The 23,664-nt window shown below is 39.8% G+C and overlaps 1 protein-coding gene across 3 annotated transcripts in view; it reads left to right on the top strand.

Annotated features, from left to right (window-relative positions):
• The window catches only part of LOC115131135 (5-hydroxytryptamine receptor 4-like), a 147,465-nt gene that overhangs the window by 91,749 nt on the left and 32,052 nt on the right, over positions 1-23,664 (top strand). For all 3 annotated transcript variants that reach the window (XR_010464099.1, XR_010464100.1, XM_029662732.2), the window contains exons 6-7: positions 4,365-4,939; positions 14,047-14,098. Coding sequence is in view for 1 of the 3 variants with exons in the window: in XM_029662732.2 (XP_029518592.1) it covers positions 4,365-4,939; positions 14,047-14,050 (579 nt within the window). In the remaining 2 variants the exon portion in view is untranslated. The remainder of the gene's footprint in view (positions 1-4,364; positions 4,940-14,046; positions 14,099-23,664) is intronic.

Genomic DNA, 23,664 nt, shown 5'->3' on the forward strand with positions numbered 1-23,664 from the left:
ACATTTTGTATTTTTATTTTATTTTTTACAGCTTTATTTAACTAGGCATGTTAGTTAAGGACACATTCTTATTTTCAATGATGGCCTAGGAACAGTGGGTGAACTGTCTTGTTCAGGGGCAGAACGACAGATTTTTACTTTGTCAGCTCCGGGATTCAATCTTGCAACCTTACAGTTAACTAGTCCAACGCACTAACCACCTGCCTCTCATTGCACTCCATGAGGAGCTTGCCTGTTACGCGAATGCAGTAGAAGCCACGGTAAGTTGCTAGCTAGCATTAAACTTATCTTATAAAAAACAATCAATCAATCATACTCACTAGTTAACTACACATGATTGATGATATTACTAGTTTATCTAGCGTGTCCTGCGTTGCATATAATATATGCAACGCAGGGGGATGATTTTACAAAAGCGCATTTGCGAAAAAAGCACAATCGTTGCACGACTGTACCTAACCATAAACACCAATGACTTTCTTAAAATCAAAACACAGAAGTACATATTTTTAAACCTGCATATTTAGCTAAAAGAAATCCAGGTTAGCAGGCAATATTAACCAGGTGAAATTGTGTCACTTCTCTTGCGTTCATTGCACGCAGAGTCAGGGTATATTGCAACAGTTTGGGCAGCCTGGCTCATTGCGAACTAATTTTCCAGAGTTTTACATAATTATGACATAACATTGAAGGTTGTACAATGTAACAGGAATATTTAGACTTATGGATGCCACCCGTTAGATAAAATACAGAACGGTTCCGTATTTCACTGAAATAATAAACGTTTTGTTATCAAAATGATAGTTTCCGGATGCGACAATATTAATGACCAAAGGCTCGTATTTCTGTGTGTTATTACGTTATAATTAAGTCTATGATTTGATATTTGATAGAGCAGTCTGACTGAGCGATGGTAGGCACCAGCAGACTCGTAAGCATTCATTCAAACAGCACTTTTGTGTGTTTTGCCAGCAGCTCTTCACAATGCTTCAAGCATTGAGCTCTTTATGACTTCAAGCCTATCAACTCCCGAGATTAGGCTGGTGTAACCGATGTGAAATGGCTAGCTAGTTAGTGGGGTGCGCGCTAATAGCGTTTCAAACGTCACTCGCTCTGAGACTTGGAGTAGTTGTTCCCCTTGCATCCCCTTGTAGTTGTTCCCCTTGTTCCTGGTTCGAGTCCAGGTAGGGGCGAGGAGAGGGACGGAAGCTATACTGTTACACTGGCAATACTAAAGTGCCTATAAGAACATCCAATAGTCAAAGGTTAATGAAATACAAATGGTATAGAGAGAAATAGTCCTATAATTCCTATAATAACTACAACCTAAAACTTCTTACTTGGGAATATTGAAGACTCATGTTAAAAGGAACCACCAGCTTTCATATGTTCTCATGTTCTGAGCAAGGAACTTAAACGTTAGCTTTCTTACATGGCACATATTGCACTTTTACTTTCTTCTCCAACACTTTGTTTTTGCATTATTTAAACCAAATTGAACATGTTTCATTATTTATTTGAGGCTAAATGGATTTTTATTGATGTATTATATTAAGTTAAAATAAGTGTTCATTCAGTATTGTTGTAATTGTCATTATTACAAATAAATGAACAAAGAAACGGCCAATTAATCGGTATCGGCTTTTTTTTGGTCCTCTAATAATCGGTATTGGTACAGGCGTTGAAAAATCATAATCGGTCGACCTCTTAGTGTAGGCAGTATACTTGAAAATACATTTGGAATGGTGTCATTATGTAGGCTATTTATTTTCATCTTAGAGTAATATAAATATCCTGTGAGTGATATTAGCCAAAACATTTACTCTTCAGAGAGCATCCCATTTGGACCGTCAGGTGTGGCACGTTGTTTCCAGTTGATCCTGGGCATTCTGAAGACATTCTCCAACACACTATTGATGATAGACAAGAAATCGGAGTGTTTAGTTACATATGCGCCATCTTCTGCGGCATCGTCAGTCTGATGTTCTACCGCCTCCGTTCTCGGAATAAGATGGTCCCATTCTGGACAGCCGAGACATTCACTGTCTGTTGGTAAAGGTACAGTAGGTATCTCCCTCAACTGCCACATCAGTCACCATGCGTTCTGGGAAGAGCCTGTGTTTCCTGAACATTTGTTCGCTCCTGTCCCTCTATAGCTCTTTTCTCTTGGTCAGCCCGCAAATGGAACAACTCAGCCTCAGTATACTCCGGCTCAAACCAAAAAATTGTGCCAAGAAAGTCATTACAAGGACTATTGCGGTCAAGGGAGGCCAGAGCAGTGTGTTTGGGAGGTGTTTATGATGGACTTTGACGTTGTATGGGGTTTCTATCGGTAAGGCGGGAGTAGAATAAGCTTATTACCTACATCTAATTAATCAAACAATGGACCTAAAAACTGTCTGTGGTACTGACAAATGACTAGGCAAGTGTTCTAAAGGGCCAAGAAGTATTTTTAGGTGAACTTGCCTTTTAAGTGACTTTGAACAGCTTATGGTAGTAGGTACCTGGAACACTGGTTTGAGTGTGTCAAGAACTGCAACGGTGCAGTTTTTTTTAACGCTCAACAGTTTTCTGTGTGTATCAAGAATGGTCCACCACCCAAAGGACATCCAAACAACTTGACACAACTGTGGGAAGCATTAAGCGTCAAGATGGGCCAGCTTCCCTGTGAAACACTTTCGGCACCTTGTGGAGTCCATGCCCCGATGAATTGAGGCGGTTCCGAGGGCAAAAGGGGATGAAACACAATATTAGGAAGGTGTTCCTAATGTTTTGTACACTGCGTGTATATAGGTCTACACATTGCAAGTGACCACAACCATATACCTAGAAATGAGACTCAGCAAATCAGTAGGTCAAGCAGAAACACATCTCCAGGCTCAGTCGTTAGTGTCTCTGCCAAAGCTTCATCCAACGAGAGGGCCCAGTCGATATACTAATGCATGTTTAAACAAATAAACAACAAGCTGTGAAAGAAGTTGAGGACATGAGGCAAATGGACAGATCTTCTGACAGGTCCCCTCGGAGAAGCTAATTCGTGGTTTGATATCAAATGTATATATATATTTTTTGCTTTTATATATTCGGGGGAGCCTAATTCACAGTGGTGCCCTGAGCACCAACATTTAGGGAGAGGCGAGATCTATTTCTGAAAAGGAAGCCCACTTTAAATCTTATCTTTTTAACTAGCTCAAACGTATGTTTTTTAAACATGAGATCTTTGTCAATCCAAATGCCCAGATATTTATAGTTAGGAACCCGATTTGATGGGAGACCCACCCAATGAATGAATATGTAGTCCATTTGAAACATTTTTTGCAAGAATTAGAGAACAACATGTATTTACTCTTGCCCACATTAAGTACACGTTTTAAACCAACCAGGGCTTTCTGTAAGGCAACAAGTTCAGATTGCAGGTATAACATAGCCTGGTTAACAGTTGGGGCAATGATATACATAACAGTGGCATCTGCATACAGATGAATATGACAAGTTTTAACAGATAGACCAATATTATTTATTCAATATTGGCTCCTGAGCCAGGACTAGCTAATACGTTACCTACTGGGCACAGGCGTCAATTCAACATCTATTCCACGTTGATTCAATGTAATGTCTTTGAAATTATGTGGTAACAACGTTGATTGAACAAGTGTGTGCCCAGTGGGTAGGACGCTAGCCCAGTCAAAGCTGCCTCCCCAATGTAGATGGAGTTCCTGTTAATTTAAAAATAAAAAGATGCGTTGCGTATATCTATCGATCATAGTGTCATTTATTTTCTCCTGACTGAGCTCAAAACGCTTTTGATTCGTAGGCAGTAGGCACAGATGTGATGTGAAAGTGGCCTGACGTTCTGGCAGGGTGCCGATAGAAGACAGTGTTGAAGGATCAGTTCAGCGAACCTCTTCTTTCCCAGTCTGGACCTAGTCAGTCTGCTCAGGAAATAGCATTGATTGGAGATTGGTTTGTGCACTGTTCATCATTGCACTCCTACTTAATTTTCATTGTTTAGAAAAATCAACTTAATCATCAGTAGCCTACAGGACTCCACTGTAAGTGGTGGACTACCCTGACAAGCCCATCCTCTCACCATGGAAATAATGAATTGCCACAATTTGTCATCGAACGGTATTGTCCTCATCCATATCAACTTGTCATATCATAGACCTGTTCTCAGAATTATAACTGTACTGTGTTTGTGAAACTAAAGTTCATTGAACTGACACATTAACTATGTATGTATGTGTTTTTCTTCTGTGTGTGTGTGTGTGTGTGTGTGTGTGTGTGTGTGTGTGTGTGTGTGTGTGTGTGTGTGTGTGTGTGACATGTGTGGGTGGTGTTACCACATCCCTACCCCTTGGTAGATAGAGGAACGGAAGTTCAGCGGTGATGCAGCCAACTCGACGGCGTGTGTCTTCATGGTCAACAAGCCCTACGCTCTGACGTGTTCCGTGGTGGCCTTCTACATCCCTCTGGTTCTGATGGTACTGGCCTACCAGCGTATCTATGTGACTGCACGGGCGCACGCACGACAAATCGGCGTGCTGCAGCGGGCAGGGGGTGCTGCCGCCTCGGCAGACAGCGCCGACCACCAGCGCAACCACCGGATGCGTACGGAGACGAAGGCGGCCAAGACTCTGTGCATCATCATGGGCTGTTTCTGCCTGTGCTGGGCCCCCTTCTTCATCACAAACGTGGTGGACCCCTTCATAAGCTATACAGTGCCCGACCAGCTGTGGGCAGCGTTCCTGTGGCTGGGCTACATTAACTCCATGCTCAATCCCATTCTCTATGCCTTCTTGAACAAGTCCTTCCGCCGTGCCTTCCTCATCATCCTCTGCTGTGGGAGAAAGCGTTACAGCGTCAGGCGGCCATCCATACTAGGTCCAGGGCCCCCCTGCTCGGCCACACAGATCAACGGCTCCACACATGTGCTCAAGTAAGTGCCCTCCTTACCTACGTACCTGAGAGCCACTCTAACTCTCTACAGCCCACAGATACTCTTCAGATGATATTTGCCTCAGCTTGAGATTTTGTTATTAATATATTGTTTCCAATGGTACGGAATGGGGTCTTAGGCAGGTGGATGAACTGTAGCTTACATGACCACCATGCACCTGCCATAACATTCCCACCATGTTCCAGGACCTGAGTGACATATGACTTTATTACTTTACACAGATTACCATCTACTGTACAATAGACTGTTTGCTTTCCCGTTAGACTTGGTGAGTTAGAGACTTACAGTCAGTCTCTGTCATGTTGCTTTAGTAGTACATGTATCTCCTGTGTTATTACATTTCAGTCATTCATCCACCCAACTTTCTAACTTTAGAATTCTCAGACTATAATGGGAAACAACTATAGCTCCGTCCAAACTAAGCATATTCTATTTATCCCCTTGGCTTCTTCTAGAGATTTGGCCTGATGTATGTTGCAATACATGGCTATAATGCAGAGGGTCACTACTAAACCATTGCATGACAGGATGTTCTCTTTTTGTATTACTTCATTTACCCTATGACCAGCAGTCCCCGCTCAGTCCCAGCTAGCCCATATCTCAGACAAGCAGCTAGTTCTTATGAAGATACAGTCAAGTTGGCTACATTCCACCTCTCCATTGAAGCACTCTCTCTTAAGGGAATCTCTATCTTCTTGTGTTGCTGGAGTAGAATGATTTCGAGAGTCAAGAAAATAAGGCGTCATGATTAATGTGTATAATATTACTACCAATGAATCACTGATGCCCAGCTCTCCTCTCCTAGATCACTACTCTGGGTCATTAGACAGGTAAATGATGGCCATAAACATAGCCATAGCCACAGCCATAGCCATTGTTGGTTAAGGGCTTGTAAGTAACCATTTCAGGGTAAGGTCTACACCTGTTGTATTCTGCGCATGTGACAAATAAAATTTGGTTTGATCGTTTAGTCCTTAACCGCTTTTCCCAGACAGAAATCTTACAAAACAAGAGACTCTAATTACACGATGTACTAATTCAGACGTTATTGCAGGAAAACTAATGTTCCCAACTTTTCACATTTGATTGTGTTTATTTTGTTGCTACAGTTAGATGAATGGTATTACTATAGCTGAGCGATTGTATTAAATCAACAGGAAAAGGACGGAGTAGGTATGTTAACCGGCATAATGAAGACAAACTGCTTCCTTAATATTTCTACAAACTCATAAAGCAAAGCAAATAAGGAATAACAATTATGTTTAATAGATGGGGGATTAATTGTTTGAATTATTCAAATTAGTGGGAACTAGTTAGCATGGCATGGTTTGCATTAACTCTGTGCTTTATGCATGGTTTGTTAGTGACATTTAGATGTGTTTCCCTTTGGAGAATGGAGAGTACAGGAGATACAGTTGCAGAGTTCAAAAACACATACGTCTGTGTCATCATCTTGCAGCTACTTCCATCTCTCAGGCGAATGGACCTCTGATGTTGGTCAGTTAAGAATTCAATCGTTTTCTTTTGTGCTGTTGTAAAATACAGTTTACACTGGGATCTAGACCTAACACAAATACCAAGTAATTCTTCTACAGGAAGGTTGCGTGTTCAAGGTTGCATGTTTGAAAAACATTCACTCCTGACAACCCTTTTGTTTGCCATAGCAATACCACTAGAATCAAGTTGTTAAGAACCAGAGCAAAGTACTGGGCCCTGTGACACCAACTATTTGAACTGGCAAAAGGGCGGAGCATTAACAACAACAAAAGAAACATCGATCTGTGACATGTATTAACCCCTTACACTCGTGGGAAATGACTTATATGATAGGGCTGAATTGAAACGTTTCTTACAGAAGAAATCTGAAATACATATGCATAAACATTGTAGCAATTGAAAGGAAACAGGTTGGAGATGATGGGGAAAAATGACTCGACCAAAGATGAGGACACAACAGTTCACAAGACTGAATCCAAGTATTACACTGTTGATTTTATGTGCATTTTACATTGACTGTACTTTTCAGGGCCGCCGGAAAACGTGTGGCGAGGCGGCATTTGCCACAGCACTTTTCAACCAGGTGTGGCAGCGCCAAACCACTTTTGATTTAGTTTAGGGGACGGATCGAAATGTACAGAATGGTTACCTGGAGGAAAAATGGGGGGGGGGGTCATGCTTTTTCAATTTCAGTCAAAGGGAGGGTTTAGTATTTTTAAATCTAGTCCAGGGGAGGGTCATGTAATTAGTAACTGATGAAATGGTAATATGTCTCAACGAGGGCTTTGTGTTGGAGCCTATTTCTTCCTATTTAAGAAATAAGAGGTTTAGGCCTACCTTTTTGACAGACAAAATTAGGCCAATTCCTCTACCCACCATGCACTCTTTAAATAGCCTACCTCTGTGAAGGGCTGTTAAGTTAAAACCAAGACTCACCTTGTTATTAAAGACAATTGCAAAAACCACAGGTCTTGTTAGCTTAAGATTTTGAACAAAATCAAATGTGTCCGATTATATCAAGTGATCTGTAACAGTGCTTTGGTCAGTGATGCTTTGCTAGAAACAAGCTGTCAAATCCCCTGGAAAGACATGACTCAGATGCATATGGGAATATCATTGTTTCGTTTCTTTGACATTCTATAGCCTAGTAGACAAAAAATGAAGTAATCTAATTCTATCACTATCAATTGATTAAGCTTTTCACTTTCTGTACAATAAAATATGTTTAAACCCAGACGGGGTTTAAGATAGGGTAACATATGGAATTGATCATACCATGAATCATTTACCTATTTGATTTGGAATTTTAGGACCCCTTTAGCTATAAAAAAAAAATATATATTTACAAATGATTTGATCTAATATTGAATTTGTCCTTTACTACTATAGCCCATAGAAACACGTTTTAAAAACACATTCATAAATGGGAAAAAAGACAGTCCAAAAATGTATGATAAGGAATAAGGTTTTGAAATGTCTGTCCTATATCTAAGAGATATAAGAAAGCTCATAAAATATTTTAGATTTTTTTGGACTATTTAACCCCGTATTTTTGTAGGCACAAAACTACTGTACCTGTATACTTCCATTCATTTGTATGGGTTACCTTCAGACGAGTCCCGTGAAACTTGTGGGAGTCGTAGAGCAAATCTCCATTGTGTTCGTGAGAGTCTCCCCTTTCCACAGTGGGGTCATAATAGTTTGTAGCCCAAACGGTTTGGACGCAACAGACAGACGTTGGCACGTCAACGTTTCCGATTTCAGACGAGTCCTGTGACACTTGTGGGGTCCTAAAGCAAAACGGGCAACACCATCATGTTTGTGAGCGTCTCCCATTTCCATAGAGTGGTTATATTAGTTTCGGACGCTACAGACGTTTTCGCGAGAAGACCAATTTTTGGGATGTCTCACTGTCTGACAAACACTTTTGTAGCTAAGCCACCTTCCACCTCAGATGCAGAAGGCCGACACACAGTGCCTTCAGAAGGTATTCATACCCCCTGACTTATTCCATATTTAGTGTTTTTTTTCTAACCCATCTACACACAATACTCCATAATGTCAAAGTGAAGACGTGTTTTTAGACATTTTTGCAAATGTATTGTATACAAAAATATCAATTTACATTAGTATTCACACCCCTGAGTCAATACATGTTAGAATAACCTTTTGCAGTGATTACAGCTGTGTGTCTTTCTGGGTAAGTCTCTTAGAGCTTTCCACACCTGGATTGTACAATATTTGCACAATTTATTATTTTTAGAATTCTTCATTGCTAGACAACCATTTTCAAGTCTTTCCAAATATTTTCAAGCAGATTTAAGTCAAAACTGTAACTCGGACACTCAGGAACATTCCCTGTCTTCGTGGTAAGCAACTCCAGTGTAGATTTGGCCTTGTATTTTAAGTTATTGTCCTGCTGAAAGTTGCATTCATCTCCCAGTGTCTGGTGGAAAGCAGACTGAACCAGGTTTTCCTGTAGGATTTTGATTTTGACTGTGCTTAGCTCCATTCTGTTTCTTTTTTATCTTGAAAAACTCCCCAGTTCTTGACAATTACAGGCATAACCAAAACAAGATCCAGCCACCGCTATGCTTCAAAATATGGAGAGTTGTACTAAGTAATGTGTTGTATTGGATTTGCCCCAAACATAACACTTTGTATTCAGGATAAAATTTCTTGCCATGTTGGAAACAGGATTTATGTTTTGGATTATATTTATTCTGTACAGGCTTCCTTCTTTTTACTCTTAGGTTAGTATTGTGGAGTAACTAGAATGTTGTTAATCCATCCTCAGTTTTCTCCTATCACAGCCATTAAACTCTATAACTATTTTAAAGTCAACATTGGCCTCATGGTGAAATCCCTGAGCGGTTTCCCTCCTCTCCGGCAACTGAGTTAAAGGACAGCTGTAATTGTTGATGTAACAGGGTGTATTGATACACCATCCAAGTGTAATTAATAACTTCAACATGCTCAAAGGGATATTCTATATCTGCTTTTTTAGATGTCCTTCTTTGTGAGGCGTTGGAAAATCTCCCTGGTCTATGTGGTTGAATCTGTGTTTGAAATTCACTGCTTGACTGAAGGACCTTACAGATAATTGTATGAGTGTGGTAGAGAGATGAGGTAGTCATAAAAAAAATGTGTTAAACTACTATTGCACACAGAGTTAGTCCATGCAACTAATTATGTGACTTGTTAGGCACATTTTTACTCCTGAACTTATTTAGGCTTGACATAACACAGCGGTTGGATACTTATTGACTCAAGACATTTCAGCTTTTCATTTTTAATTCATCTGTAAAAATTCTAAAAACATAATTCCACTTTGACATTATTGGGTATTGTGTGTAACCGTTTCAATTTAATACATTTTCAATTCAGGCTGTAACAACAGGCTGTAACCAAATGTTGAAAAGGTCAAGGGGTGTGAATACTTTCTGAAGGCACTGTAGGTGGATGCGGTGGATTGGTTTTTATTTTTGGCTTAAACTGACAGATTTTGATGTGGATTTTTGTATTATGTTAATAGACTCTTAAATTAAAGCATACATTTTTCTGTGTCGGTAGACCTTCTCTGTCTGGGGTGGAAAGGTAGGCCTAACTTTTGAATGTACAATGTTCAGATTCCTAATGACGTTTCAGATTGAATTATTTGCAAACAGGGACAGTTTCATTGCAAACCTAGATAGGTATTGGAGAAATATGATAAGATGAACATATAGTCCTATCTCTCTGTCCATTTTTAGGCTGTAATTTCTGTCATTTGTGAGTAAAATCTAACTTGGGCTAATTAGGCTACCTAGACTTTTTTAACCAAAAATTATTAACTGGAATTAATCAATAAGCACAACAGCTGACATAGACTGTGAGTTAGTTTATTATTAGGTCTATAGTTGCACAAGATGCAAACCTGCATAGAGCAAGCTCAGCCCTTTGGGTTTTATTGTCCAATCATGTTGCTTTGTCTGTGTCTGTGTATATGAAACCCCCATTTTTTTTAACACCATGTGACCTGATTGGGAACACTGGTCCCATCATAGCCCATATTAAACCTTTTTACAACCGAATCAGATTAATGACGTCATACCGTATAAGGTCTGGAGTTTTACCTGGTTAGGTTAGCAGATCAGGAAAAACTACGGGCCCAAATAATTTTTGTGGCCACTCCACTTCTGGTACATTTCACTGCATTTTTGATAATGGAATCTGAAAATACTCTGGATAAATTCAGCAACGTGATAACAATATTCCTGGAAAATGTGGGGTAGGTGTAACATAAGACAAAACATTTTAAAGGGTTTGAGTGAGAGGACTAACTTGTGTTTTGAAGTGGCCACACACCTTTCCAAAGTGTGCACAGTTCCAAGGTAATTTCAATGCACTTTTATAACTCAAAGAAGAGTCTTCAACTATAAGGTGTTTTTTCTTTGCTCTCCTATCTGTGCCCTTGAGAAACTAGAGCAAGCACACTTGTAGTTGTTTTGTTTGGAACACAACCCTGCCACAATTACTGTTTACACAATCCAAAAACACTCCATTCTAAATCGCAATATGGGTCGGGTGGGCATCATTTGAAAGCGTGTTATATTGCCAACCTGACTAGCTAAGCTATAAAATATGACATTAGTGTTTGGCTTTCACAATGCAATTCAGGGAAACAGATAGTAATTTTGGTGCGCATAGAAAGGAGTCATGAGCGCATTCAGGTACGTGTGCCACAGCTAATTTTCTCCACATTAGACAAACAGGCTCATTCTGTTCAGAACAACGCAGGGTTTGACGCCATGTCACCTTGTAACTGTACATCAAACATTGTGATCATACATTTGGACACTGTATACGACATGAGTTTTATGACATGGATATGTGAAGTGCACATTTGGAAGCACAGGTGTTTGGCTTGCTTGAATGACTTCAAAGTGGTATTTATTATAATCATCAACAATCTCATCTTTCAAAATAGAAAGAGTCTTCTTCATTTACAGTATTTCATTCACTCAGACAACAAAAATGTTCTATGGTTGCCTAGTTAGAGGGAGGGATGGGGGGAAACTTCTTGTCACGCCCTGGCCATAGAGAGGCTTTTATTCTCTATTTTGGTTAGGCCAGGGTGTGACTAGGGTGGGCATTCTAGTTTTGTTATTTCTATGTTTTCTATTTCTTTATTTTTGGCCAAGTGTGGTTCCCAATTAGAGGCAGCTGTCTATCGTTGTCTCTGATTGGGAATCATACTTAGGCAGCCTTTGTCCCACTTGTGTTTTGTGGGTAGTTGTTTTCTGTATATGTTATGCACCTTACAGAACTGTTTAGATTTTTTTCACGTTGTTATTTTGTTCAAGTGTTTTGGTTAATAAAGAATCATGAACACTTACCACGCTGCGTTTTGGTCCGGTCCTCATTATGACGAGAGCCGTGACATCGCGTGAGGTGCTCAAGTTCATAACGGCAGTAAGTCTAAACCCATACAGTGTTGTGAAGTGCAGAGCCAGAGGTCTGACTTAATTCATAGCAAGTTACTGTACAGCCACTGCTTCCCAATTTAGCCGATTTTTCTGTACCCAAATCTTCCATTTTAAACCTTTATACGTGTACGAGTGTAAAGGGCTACCTCAAGAGTGTAAGATTGTGTTTTTGTATGAAGTTATTTCAGAAAACTCGGTTATGGGTAAATGTATGTTAATGTACCATTAAAATAGATATTGAATTTCTAAGTTAAGTGTTTTATAATGCAAATATATATTTTACCAACTTGAGGGCCGCAGTAAAGACTGCTATTGTTGAAAGTACTAACAGACCTTAATTGAAAGCATGACCGTTTTTAGTTTAACAACATTCTCCTTCGCCACTGGAGTCTGTTCTGTAAACAGAACACGTTGAAAGTATCTCCAGATTGAAAAATATAAATGACCATGAAATAATCTACACAATGTCCCTGCAAAAAAATCTTTGTCTTCTGCTTGGAAACTCTGGGTGAACATAAATTCTGGTTTAGCTGGTGGAGCTGTCAAGCAGGTTAATCTAGTTGATTAACAGAGGAGTGAATTATGCTCGGCTGTCTGTTGGTCGGGGCAGCTGTGGCGAGTCGTGAGGTGAGGCAGCTATAGACCTGGGAGAATGAGTTAAGTGGAAGGAACCCAGGCTAATCAGTGATTATCAAACGCAGCAGAATGAGTTTAAAACACAGGCCCTATTTACCATCTCATCCTGTCTTCAGTCTGTAGGGCCCTGCACCCAGACAGACACTATCAATGCATGCCTCACTCTAATCTTTGACTAAAGTGAAGGATGCATTGTTAATATATATATATATATAGAGATGATAGTAAATAAATAATAATAATAATTTTATATTACATCTATAGCGATTTTCATAGAATCTGAAAGCGCTTCAAGAGCAAAAAAAACAAGCAAGCAATATATCATGACAGGTCAACCAATAGAGGCCAAGTCTTTGAAAGCTACATCCTCCGAAGGTGGAGAGGGTCAATTCATGGCTTAAGCAAAGGGAGCTAGACAGAGGATGGTAGATGATGGTGATGGAGTCTGCTGATGATCTTGTATCGTCTTATAGCCTCTGGACTTCTCCTCTTCCACTCTGTGTAGCACCTACTTAGTTGATGCCTCAGCAGCTAGGGCGCCAGAAAGCTCACCACACAAAGTTCAGAATAGTAGCCAGTCGCCCTCTCTATGAGCCCTCTGCTTCAGCACTGCTGGATTCCTCCGTCTCCCATTTCTCTTACGCTTCAGGCCACTCCTCAAATGATGTTCTCAAAAGATCACGAATTGGCAGCCAGATGAAACAAAGATGGTATTGTTTCCATGTGTTTTTCAAACAAAAGCTAGCTAGCCAAGCCAAAAAAGTGTTAACCTGCCAGTCAATCTGCAAATCAGTGGGTCCAAAATGCCAGATATGTGCAATAAAAACGAAATGTTATAAAAAATAAACAAAACCATTAAAAACACCTACAAATATGTACACATTTGCAGGAGCTCTGTGCTTAGGCTTCCACTAGGGTGCCATGTCAACTATATACATTTTATCCATCTTGCCAGCCAGGTTTGGACACGTTGCACCTGATTCCTGGTAACTCCCCAAACACCTTTACCCAGATGTTAATAAAACAGATGGGTAATAGTGCTAAAGTCTTGCTTGGAATTTATTAAGTGCTGTCAAGGGGGCAAGATCCAGGCTCTAGTTGTATACTACGCAGGGTGCCAGGTAGAGATACTGGAGGAACACTGAAAGTTGTTGCACAATTTATACAAATTGGTTGGAATTTGCTGCTGACTGCACCACCACAGCTTTTGTAATAACACTAATTACCACACCTAATGGGAAGAAAGGTCAAGTTTGGGATTTTGTTCTAGATGATTACCTCTGATGCTGTATGCATTAAAATGGAATAGAACAGCATGAGTGAGCACAGCACAGTCCGCAATGATGTACTCAACTGAACATCAGTGGTGGAGAAATAAACGGAGCAAAAAAGATTACATGACTAAGTGATGGATTCCAAATGGGAACAAACGAATGAAATGAAAAATAAGCACGTTAACTCATAATTACCTTCTGTCTTTTGCAGGTAATTGGGTCGTTCCACCAATTCGATGCCTTTTGAGAAGTGTAACTTGGAAGTACGTAACTTTTGATTTCACCTAATGTTTTACATTCTGTCATATATTTTACTTCATAAAAAACGAATTTTGCCATCTCAAGAGGTTAAATAAAAAACTGTACTATAGTAAATGCCTATTAAGTGCCAAATAAAGTAACATGGTTGACCGTAACAGGGTTGACCGTAACAGGGTTGACGATTTCATCTTAAATCAACCATAAATCCCCTCGTGACGGGGGAATGGCTTGTTGTGTGCAATAGGGACTGGCAATTGAATGCAACTTCACAAAAAAATATCAAATTTATAAAAGATTTCTAGCCTGTCAATCTATGGGTAACAGGGTTGACCTGATATGCTCAACCCAGTAAGTTTTCCACCACAAAACACCAGGCCAAAAATGGCCAAAAAGACTAGAACCAGCTCACCTAATTTTACACTATGATTAGACTATCATATGTTTTTCTTTTGATTTTTTTTTAAAGGAATAGTTTCACCATTTTAAAACGAGAGTTCAGTTGACGTATAGTAACAGAGTTCAGCTTAAAATGAGGGAGTATATTTGAGCAATTACATTTACTTTTGATACTTAAGTATATTTAAACCCAAATACTTTTAGACTTACTGAAGTAGTATTTTACTGTGCGAATTGTCTATTATGGTATCTTTACTTTTACTCAAGTATGAGAATTGGGTACTTTTCATAATTGAACACTAATCAAATGAAATAAATAATCTTCAGAAATGAATTGGGTCAAGCACCAAAATAACTAGGGCTTTACAATCATGTTGAAACTCTAAAATGTTTTTGATTAAGTGGGTTGAAATCTCCCTAATAAGTAGGGTTGCAAAATTCCAGAAACCCTCCAACTGGATTTTCGTGCAAAACCAGGGAATTTATTGAAAGCCTTATTAGTCATTATTGAATGGAAACTATTCTAAAATTCTACTTAATTTAGAATATTTGTACACATAGAAAAGGTGTGATTTATCTAACAATCCTACGAGCGTCATACGCACACCGGTAGGATATAACCAGCCGGCCGTAGTGCTCATGCATGACCTTGGCTACTAGCAGTGGTTGAAAAAGTACCCAATTCTCTCTCATACTTGAGTAAAAGTAAAGATACCATTAATAGACAATTCACACAGTAAAATACTACTTCAGTAAGTCTAAAAGTATTTGGGTTTAAATATACTTAAGCATCAAAAGTAAATGTAATTGCTCAAATATACTTAAGTATCAAAAGTGTAAATCGCATCAAATTCCTTATATTAAGCAAACCAGATGGGACGATTTGTTTTTTTTATTTACGGATTGCTAGCAGCACACTCCAACACTCTGACATAATTTACAAACTAAGCATTTGTGTTTATTAAGTCCGCCAGATCAGAGACATTAGGGATGACCAGGGATGTTCTCATGATAAGTGTGTGAATTGGACCATTTTACTGTCCTGATAAGCATGCAAAATGTAATGAGTACTTCTGGGTGTCAGGGAAAATGTATAGGGTAAAAAGTACATGATTTTCTTTAAGAATGTAGTGGAGTAAAAGTTGTCAAATATAATTAGTAAAGTAAAGAACAGACCCCAAAAAGCTACTTAAGTAGTACTTTCAAGTATTTCTACTTAATCGTAAGGATCTCTACAGATCGGTGTCCCACTCGTGGAACGGTTGAGCTAACGTAGGCTAATACGATTAGCATGAGCTTGTAAGTAACAAGAATATTTCCCAGGACATAGACATATCTCATATTGGCAGAAAGCTTAAATTCTTGTTAATCTAACTGCGCTGTCCAATTTAGAGTAGCTATTAAAGTGAAATAATACCATGCTATTGTTTGAGCAGAGTGCACAGTTTTGAACTTAAAGTTATTAATAAACCAATTAGGCACATTTGGGCAGTCTAGACACACCATTTTAAACAGACATGTAATGGTTCATTGGATCATACTAAAACGTTGCACATACACTGCTGCCATCTAGTGGTCAAAATCTAAATTGCATCTAGGATGGAATAATACATTATGGCCTTTACTTGCAGTTCAAAGATGATGGTACAAAAAAAGGATGTTTTTATCCTTGTATTATCTTTTACCAGATCTAATGTGTTATATTCTCCTACATTCCTTTCACATTTCCACAAACGTCAAAGTGTTTCCTTTGGTATCAAGAATATGCATATCCTTGCTTCAGGGCCTGAGCTAGAGGCAGTTAGATTTGGGTATGTCATTTTAGGCAAAACATATTTTTTAAAAGGGGTAGATTCTTAATTAAGTACTTTACACCACTGGCTACTAGCATTTCGAAACACCCCGATTTAACCATATATGCTCAAAATCCTATTTTTAAAGCCTGTGTGGAATATACAATGCCATACCATGAAATTCTATGTCAAATGTTTACGGGACTGAAATAGAGATGCTAGTGTCAGAAATTGAGTACAACCAAAGGGTTTTATTTGGCTCAGTCAGTTGTGGTTTGACAGTAAAACATTTTTTAAAAACATAGCTACAAAGACAGGACCATTAGGACATTTCAAGTTGCTTTAGCAATGGCAAATATACTTCAGATGAGTAGCACCAATATGCCATCCATCCTCAACAGGTCCATCATATAGGCGTACTGGCCAACATTGCTGTTCTGCAAAATGAAGGAGTCGTGCGTTCCACCTGGCCACCACATTCAGCAGTGTTTTTTGCGCATCACATCACCTGCACAATAAGAGTTTTCTGTTTACATAGTTGAACTCGTTTTGGGATGGTGCTTTTGTGCGATGTGGGTGCTGTCTGTTGCTCCGTTCGTATTTGGGAACTCATTAACGACAAAGAAATCCTTCTTGACTTCCACTTGTTGTGCGACGGTGTATGGAAATGTTATGTTACAGTTCGTTTTGCTGATGATTGCATCCAAAACATTGGCCCATCGAGGGATGTGAGATGCTGATCGGCTCCCACTGAAAAGTGCCCAAACCCCCAAGGGTGGATAGCACTTTGATGTGTATCGGAATGGCATGTGTTTACCTTTCTCAAGTAGGTCTTCAATTCTCGTAAAGATCCTATAAGATTGGTTTGCAAAAATGTGCTTTCTGAGAAATGCAGCTTGTGCCAAATCTTCCAACAGAGCAAGATGAGCCATCTCTCATTCCGTTTCCCATTATCTCAGTCTTTTATAGTATTTCTAAAATGGTTTTACTTTCACACGTGCCTCTAATTTCACAGATTACTGTACTTTATATGGATTATTATCGTAACAAATGCATTGATGTGGTCAAATGATATATAGCCTATCAAGATATGCATGAATTCATAATGAAAATACAATTCAATCAAAAAATTATTTACTTATTACTCACAATTGCATACATTTTCAACATACATTTTCCCCATTCTAAGATTGACAAGCAGTTCCCATATTCCACGACTTGGCACTGTGCGTACAATTGTGTGGTTAGATTTACGCACACTCTCAAGCAAGTGTTCACATGGATAAATCTCACACTTTGTGTGGAAATGATCCCACACTTGGTTTACATACAGATTTGTGCCTACGCATGATTGATAAATGAGGCCCCTGGAATGTTGCAACTGTACCTAGAAGTGGGCACAGGGTTGGGGACATGTCAAAATGCAGAATTTTGGCTCTTTATTTAGCAAGCCCTTTATTCATATAAAAACATCTGTTTCATTGAATTCTACAGTACATTTGTCTATATTAAAGGGCACTTCATTTAATATATCAGGCTTTTAAAATTCAATATTGGTGCACAATTTCTACTTAAAATATCAAAGGGATGCAAAAAATACTCTTTTATGAGTAAATGAGAGAAAAAGTTAAGCAATAAATGACAGCAATAAATGCCAGTGGTCTAATCTTTCATGACCTGTTCGAGAGTCATCAGTTTCGCTCTTCTGGGACGCATGGGGTTAAACACTGGTTGGTGTGATGCTCACAGGAGCTGACATGTACCCAGATGTAGGGGTCAGATTCTTATCTACCGCAGAATGAACGGGGCACATCTCTCCTCCTAGTCGCCCTTCTCTCTCAGCATGCTCCAACCTCACCTGACTCCTAACCACAAGATCACACAGCTTCCTTTAATTCTTCCCTTCTTTCTATTCAAGCAGTCACGCCTGATGCAGTTCCAGTCAATTGTATGTAAACAAATCGGGAAATGCAGGGATCCTTGACCTTCAGAGTAGTAGAGACAGGCCTTTTTGACTCCTGAGTAAAAGCAGATGAAATTGCACCCGGTTATTCAGCTGACCCATTGTGTCAATCTCAAATCTACAGGAACATTTACAAGCATATTAGATTTCTGGCAATAAAATTATACATGTTACAAAATGCGTTGTATTGTAAGAAATCAATTGTTCAGTATTAATGCTGATATCTGCAATCTGATAATGTGCAATGTGCATAATAGCCTGTTACGGTTTTAATGGGAAAACACAGAATCCTAAATCCATTGATAGTATCAGACTGTTTTATGTGATATATTGTGATTTTATTACTGCCCAAGCACAACTAATAACATTCATAATGTTTTCTCCAGAGTCTACTGAGCCTTTAACTTACCACGTCCTCACCCCGTAGGCCTAGTAGTCGTGTTATTCTCCGAGGAGCCATATTTCTAAGTTATGTCAAGTGAGTGTGGAGACAGAGGCCAGGCCAGACAGTCATCCTGTCTGAGGCGCAAGCAGCCGCTATTTGTGTTGGTTCATGCTCCCTGGCTCCCCTCAGTGTGCTATAAATTACATCTATTATGATTTACATTTTAAGTTAAGCTTTGACTTAATAGGGAAACTCTATCATTTTATGACGTTTTGCTACTTACAATTTCCACCATTACAAAATCCACTTCAAAAGGGAGTTGTTGGAGGGATTTTGTGATTGTGTAAACACATTAGACTTTCATCACAGGGACAGCTCTTGAGAGATTAAAATGTTACTTTTTTCACACTTTAAAAGACGATGTTTCAAAGATGGTACTGACATACTGTCCGTTTCCCTTGCCTCTCAGTATTGACCCCTATACATACTTCAAAGCTCTAAGGATGTAGGTACATCATTTTTGTTAAAAATAAATTACAATCTGCCCACGTTTAGGCTATTATAAATATATAAAACTGAAAGGGTTGCTGTTTTTCAGACCTGGAACAAAGGTTTTGATGCATTATTCAGTCTACACTCCCGCAAGGTGTCTTACCTAGAACAAGGCCTCGTCTTTGACCTGCTCCTTTATTTATATGTGTGAGGTAGAAGAGCGGTTATTGCGTGATTGTGGTAGAAACTAATCCTTGGCCAAAGTGAGAGTAGGGAGAACGCGTGAAGAGGAGATAAACCACACCGCACCATGGTGCCACATCCTGAACCAACAGCAGTTTTATGCTCCAGTGCTAATAGGGAAGATATATGGGGCAGTTGAGAGAGCAGAGCCAGCAAAGCCCAGTCTGGGCCTACATCTTGCTTCCTCACAATCTACAATGCTACAGCAATGAAAGCTCACCCCTAAGCTTAGCGTTATTCTGGGGGGGAGGGGGGGGGGGGTAGTGTGTGGTGATGCTAAGAAAACATGTACAGTCTCACGGACGTGGGCGCTGCTAGTGAGCACCGGGTGGCATTGCAGATCAGTTTCACTGTGGTGGGGGTTTTAAACCCACTCTGTTTAGAATGATCAAATGCCCTTGCACTCCAGTCATATTGAATACCAAGCAGTCTATCAAATAACATAGACATATTTTAAACAGATATTAGATATACTGTTTTCCCCAATGTACTGTATACTGTAAGCTATGGTATTGGATATTATATATAATATATCTCTGGGTTAGAAGTTAGAAGTCTCTACCAGATGCAGTTTTGCCCCCCCCCCCCCTCCCCGGGGTATTTGACCTCAATTTCACAGATTGCTTAACAGCTCAATCAGGTAGCACATACGACATTGAGCAGCATATTGTATGCAATTTGTAATACTTCCTATACTCACTCAGTCTGCATCTGGATGATTGGTTCTGGTGGAATGGCTTTGAAACAATGCCACATATACAGTCGGTGTATGTGTCAGGTCTGGACCAGACAGTATCTGGACCAGACAGTGTCTGGACAGCGTGGAGAGTGTCTGTTTTGTTTTGTCTGCAGAAAATAAACAGAAAGAAACCAGAAGTGGCCGTGGCAAATACCGTGACAGGAGTATGACATTGTCACCTGGCACCAGAATCGCATAGAAAGACATTACATTATGATCACTAACGAAACGACACGTTTTCTGATTCAGTAAACCTATTTATGTGCTAAAGGTAATGTTTAAAGCATCTGGATTTCTGAGTGAGATTTCTGCATCAAGAGTTATTGTCAGGCGTGTGCGTACTGCTGGTGAATTCGGGTGCAGGAGAGCAGAGAATTGTGAACAGGCGCACACTTTATATCCTCAGGAGGAAGATTACAGACGGATGCAGCTGTGTCAAAAACCTCCAGCCGACAAGGCAAAGTGTAAAGCGCGCAAAAACGGTCACAAAACATGAATGTTTGACAATACAATCAAGCTTCGTGAAATAACACGGAAATAACGAGCGCCAGCCTGGCGCGTTACAAAAACACGTAACACACAAACAATATCACACAAAGACGTGAGGGGGGGCAGAGGAATAAATACATTCAGTGTAATTGGGGAATGTAAACCAACTGTGCAAAACAAGACAATACAAATGGATAAATGAAAAATGGAGTGGCTATGGCTAGAAAGACGGTGGCGCCGACTGCCGAACGCCGCCCGAACAAGGAGAGGAGCCGACTTCGGCGGAAGTCGTGACAGTTATAATAAACCTAATTTCCCCTTACCATAACATCAATCAATACTGAACGTTTGTAAGTTTATCCAAGGACCTTCATCAATTACCATATCATGGTTGAGGAACATCAATCAATGTATGTAAGGTTATCTGAGGACTCGGCCATGTTCCTGACTGGGAAAGGCTCATATTGAAAGGGGTCATGCGTGTGATATTCTTTAGACCGTAGGCTCTATTCTAACAAACCTAACTCCATTGTAAATCTAAGGGCTGGTGGTAGCGCTGTAGGTCCGGGGGTGTGTCAAAAATATGTTTGCTATTGAAACAGATGGAATTAAGAGCACAATAGGAAAGGGCTGGATTTTGATTAATAAACAAGTTGTAGGCGTGACGAGGTCTTGACCACTCACTGGCTAATCAAGGCCTTCCATGGCTTAATACTACATGTGTTCGTCTCAAGTTCTGTAGGTTAATGACGGTCTTTGCATTGTCATCAACTCCAATTTGGCTGGGGCCAACGGAATTTCCCGTCCTAGTCCATTGTAGATTGATTCTACAGTTTATTAAATAGCATAGGCTACAGTGACGTGTGATAGCACGTCATACATTTTTACAATATAGTACATTTTGACTTTACAGCTGGCCTATCTAAGAGGAAATTGCGCAGTTATGCCTCCAGGACAAGACTCATGACATTAAACATCAACATGCCAACAAGTATAGACCTTTACGCATTGCACATATCCTCAAATAAAAAAATACTAGGCTCCCGTGAAGTGTATTATATGTGTGAGGCACGTTCTCAATAAGCAGACATAGCCGAGGCATACCGTTGATATTACGTTATAGGACTATATATTTGTAATATGTTTAGATGAGCTCGTCTTTGGTAACCGGCCAAGAGGCAGTCTTTGAAAATGGGGATGGATACAAGCCGAATGCAATATGCACTGCAGGACCTATGTGAATAATGCAAAAGCCTCACGAGTAGAACATTTCAAAACTTTTAATGGATAGGCTACTTGGCTAATGGATGGTTAGGATAGGAAGGACACCAGATGCATTGCTGTTGAACCAGCTTTTGTTAGAGTATGGTAAGGGTAGTCTACTAAGGACTTAATTGTTTTAATCAAATGAAACAATGTTGCTACATACAAGGTTTACAGGCACAAAAAGCACATCTCTTGTACCATGTGCATATGGGCACTGCACGTCAAGAGTCAAGACTGGAAAGGCTGCGCTTCCATTGTCAAAAGCCATGCCATAACCAACCGCGACACTGCTAAATGTCCGCACAGACTGCGGTTGTAGCCGTCTTATGCCACGATTTTTGCCGTCCCAGACAAAATGTCCAGGTCGTAAAACGATTGTCGGACATCTTCACTCGTTCAGTGTGACAGGGTCTCGGTCTGACTATTTAAATACCACTATGTGCTGTTTTAGGCTCTGACAAACGTCTGTCAGTTTCCGCAATTTTGTGCCTTTATCGTGTAGTGTGGCTGGTGTTTAGTTTCAAATTTGAATGTCACATGCACAAGTACCGTGAAATGTCTTTCTTGTAAACTCAAAATCCAACAATGCATTAATCAATAACAATGTATTACTAGCAAAAACACACAAGAATTAAGAGTAGGGAATATGAAATACACAAAGTAAGTAAGCATACTATATACAGGAAATATTAAGAAACTCAGTTCCAATACCATATTTACATGTAAGTATAAGATAGACAGAGTAGCAGCAGCTTGCATGTTAGTGGGTGCAGTGGTGGAGAAAGTACCCAATTGTCATACTTGAGTAAAAGTAAATATACCTTCATAGAAAATGACTCAAGTGAAAGTTACCCAGTAAAATACTACTTGAGTAGAAGTATCAAAGTAAATGTAATTGCTAAAATATACTTAAGTATCAAAAGTACAAGTATAAAACATTTTAAATTCCTTACATTAAGCAAAGCAGACAGCCACGTATTCTAGGTTTTTTATTTATTTACAGATAGCCAGGAGCACACTCCAACACGCAGACATCATTTACAAACGAAGCATGTGTTTATTGAGTCCGCCAGATCAGAGGCAGTAGGGATGACCAGGGATGTTCTCCTGATAAGTGTATGAATTAGACCATTTTCCTGTCCTGCTAAGCATTCAAAATGTAACGAGTATGTGTGGGTCTCAGGGAAAATGTATGGATTAAAAAGTACATCATTTTCTTTAGGAATGTAGTAAAGTAAAAGTTGTTAAAAATATAAATAGAAGTACAGATACCCCAAAAAACTACTTTGGTACTACTTTAAAGTAGTTTTTACTTAAGTACGTCCATCCTGATTCTACACGTTCCTTTGTGATAGAGGTGGACGCGTCAGACACTGGAGCAGGGGTGGTCCTTTCACAGCAAAACGAAGGGAACAAGAAACTGCACCCATGTGCCTTTCTTTCCAAGTGGTTCTCACCAGCGGAACGCAACTACGATGGAGGCAACTGGGAGCTCTTGGCAGTTAAGTGGGCCCTTGATGGGTGGAGACACTGGTTGGAGGGGGCACCTCATCCATTTCTGATCTGGATGGACCATAAGAACTTGGTCTCCCTTTAAGAAACCAAGAGGTTGAACGCTCGCCACGATAGGTGGGCTCTGTTTAACAGTAGCATATCATCCGAGATCCAAGAATCAGAAAGCAGACACCTTATCCCGCCAACACAATGTCTCTAACAAGGAGAGGGACTCCGAGCCCATCATCCCCAGCTCCCGCATTGTGGCCCCCATGTTATGGAGTTTTGAGTCCACCGTCCAACAAGCA

This window comes from Oncorhynchus nerka, linkage group LG6 (genome assembly GCF_034236695.1).
Source record: "Oncorhynchus nerka isolate Pitt River linkage group LG6, Oner_Uvic_2.0, whole genome shotgun sequence".
Lineage (NCBI taxonomy): Eukaryota > Metazoa > Chordata > Actinopteri > Salmoniformes > Salmonidae > Oncorhynchus > Oncorhynchus nerka.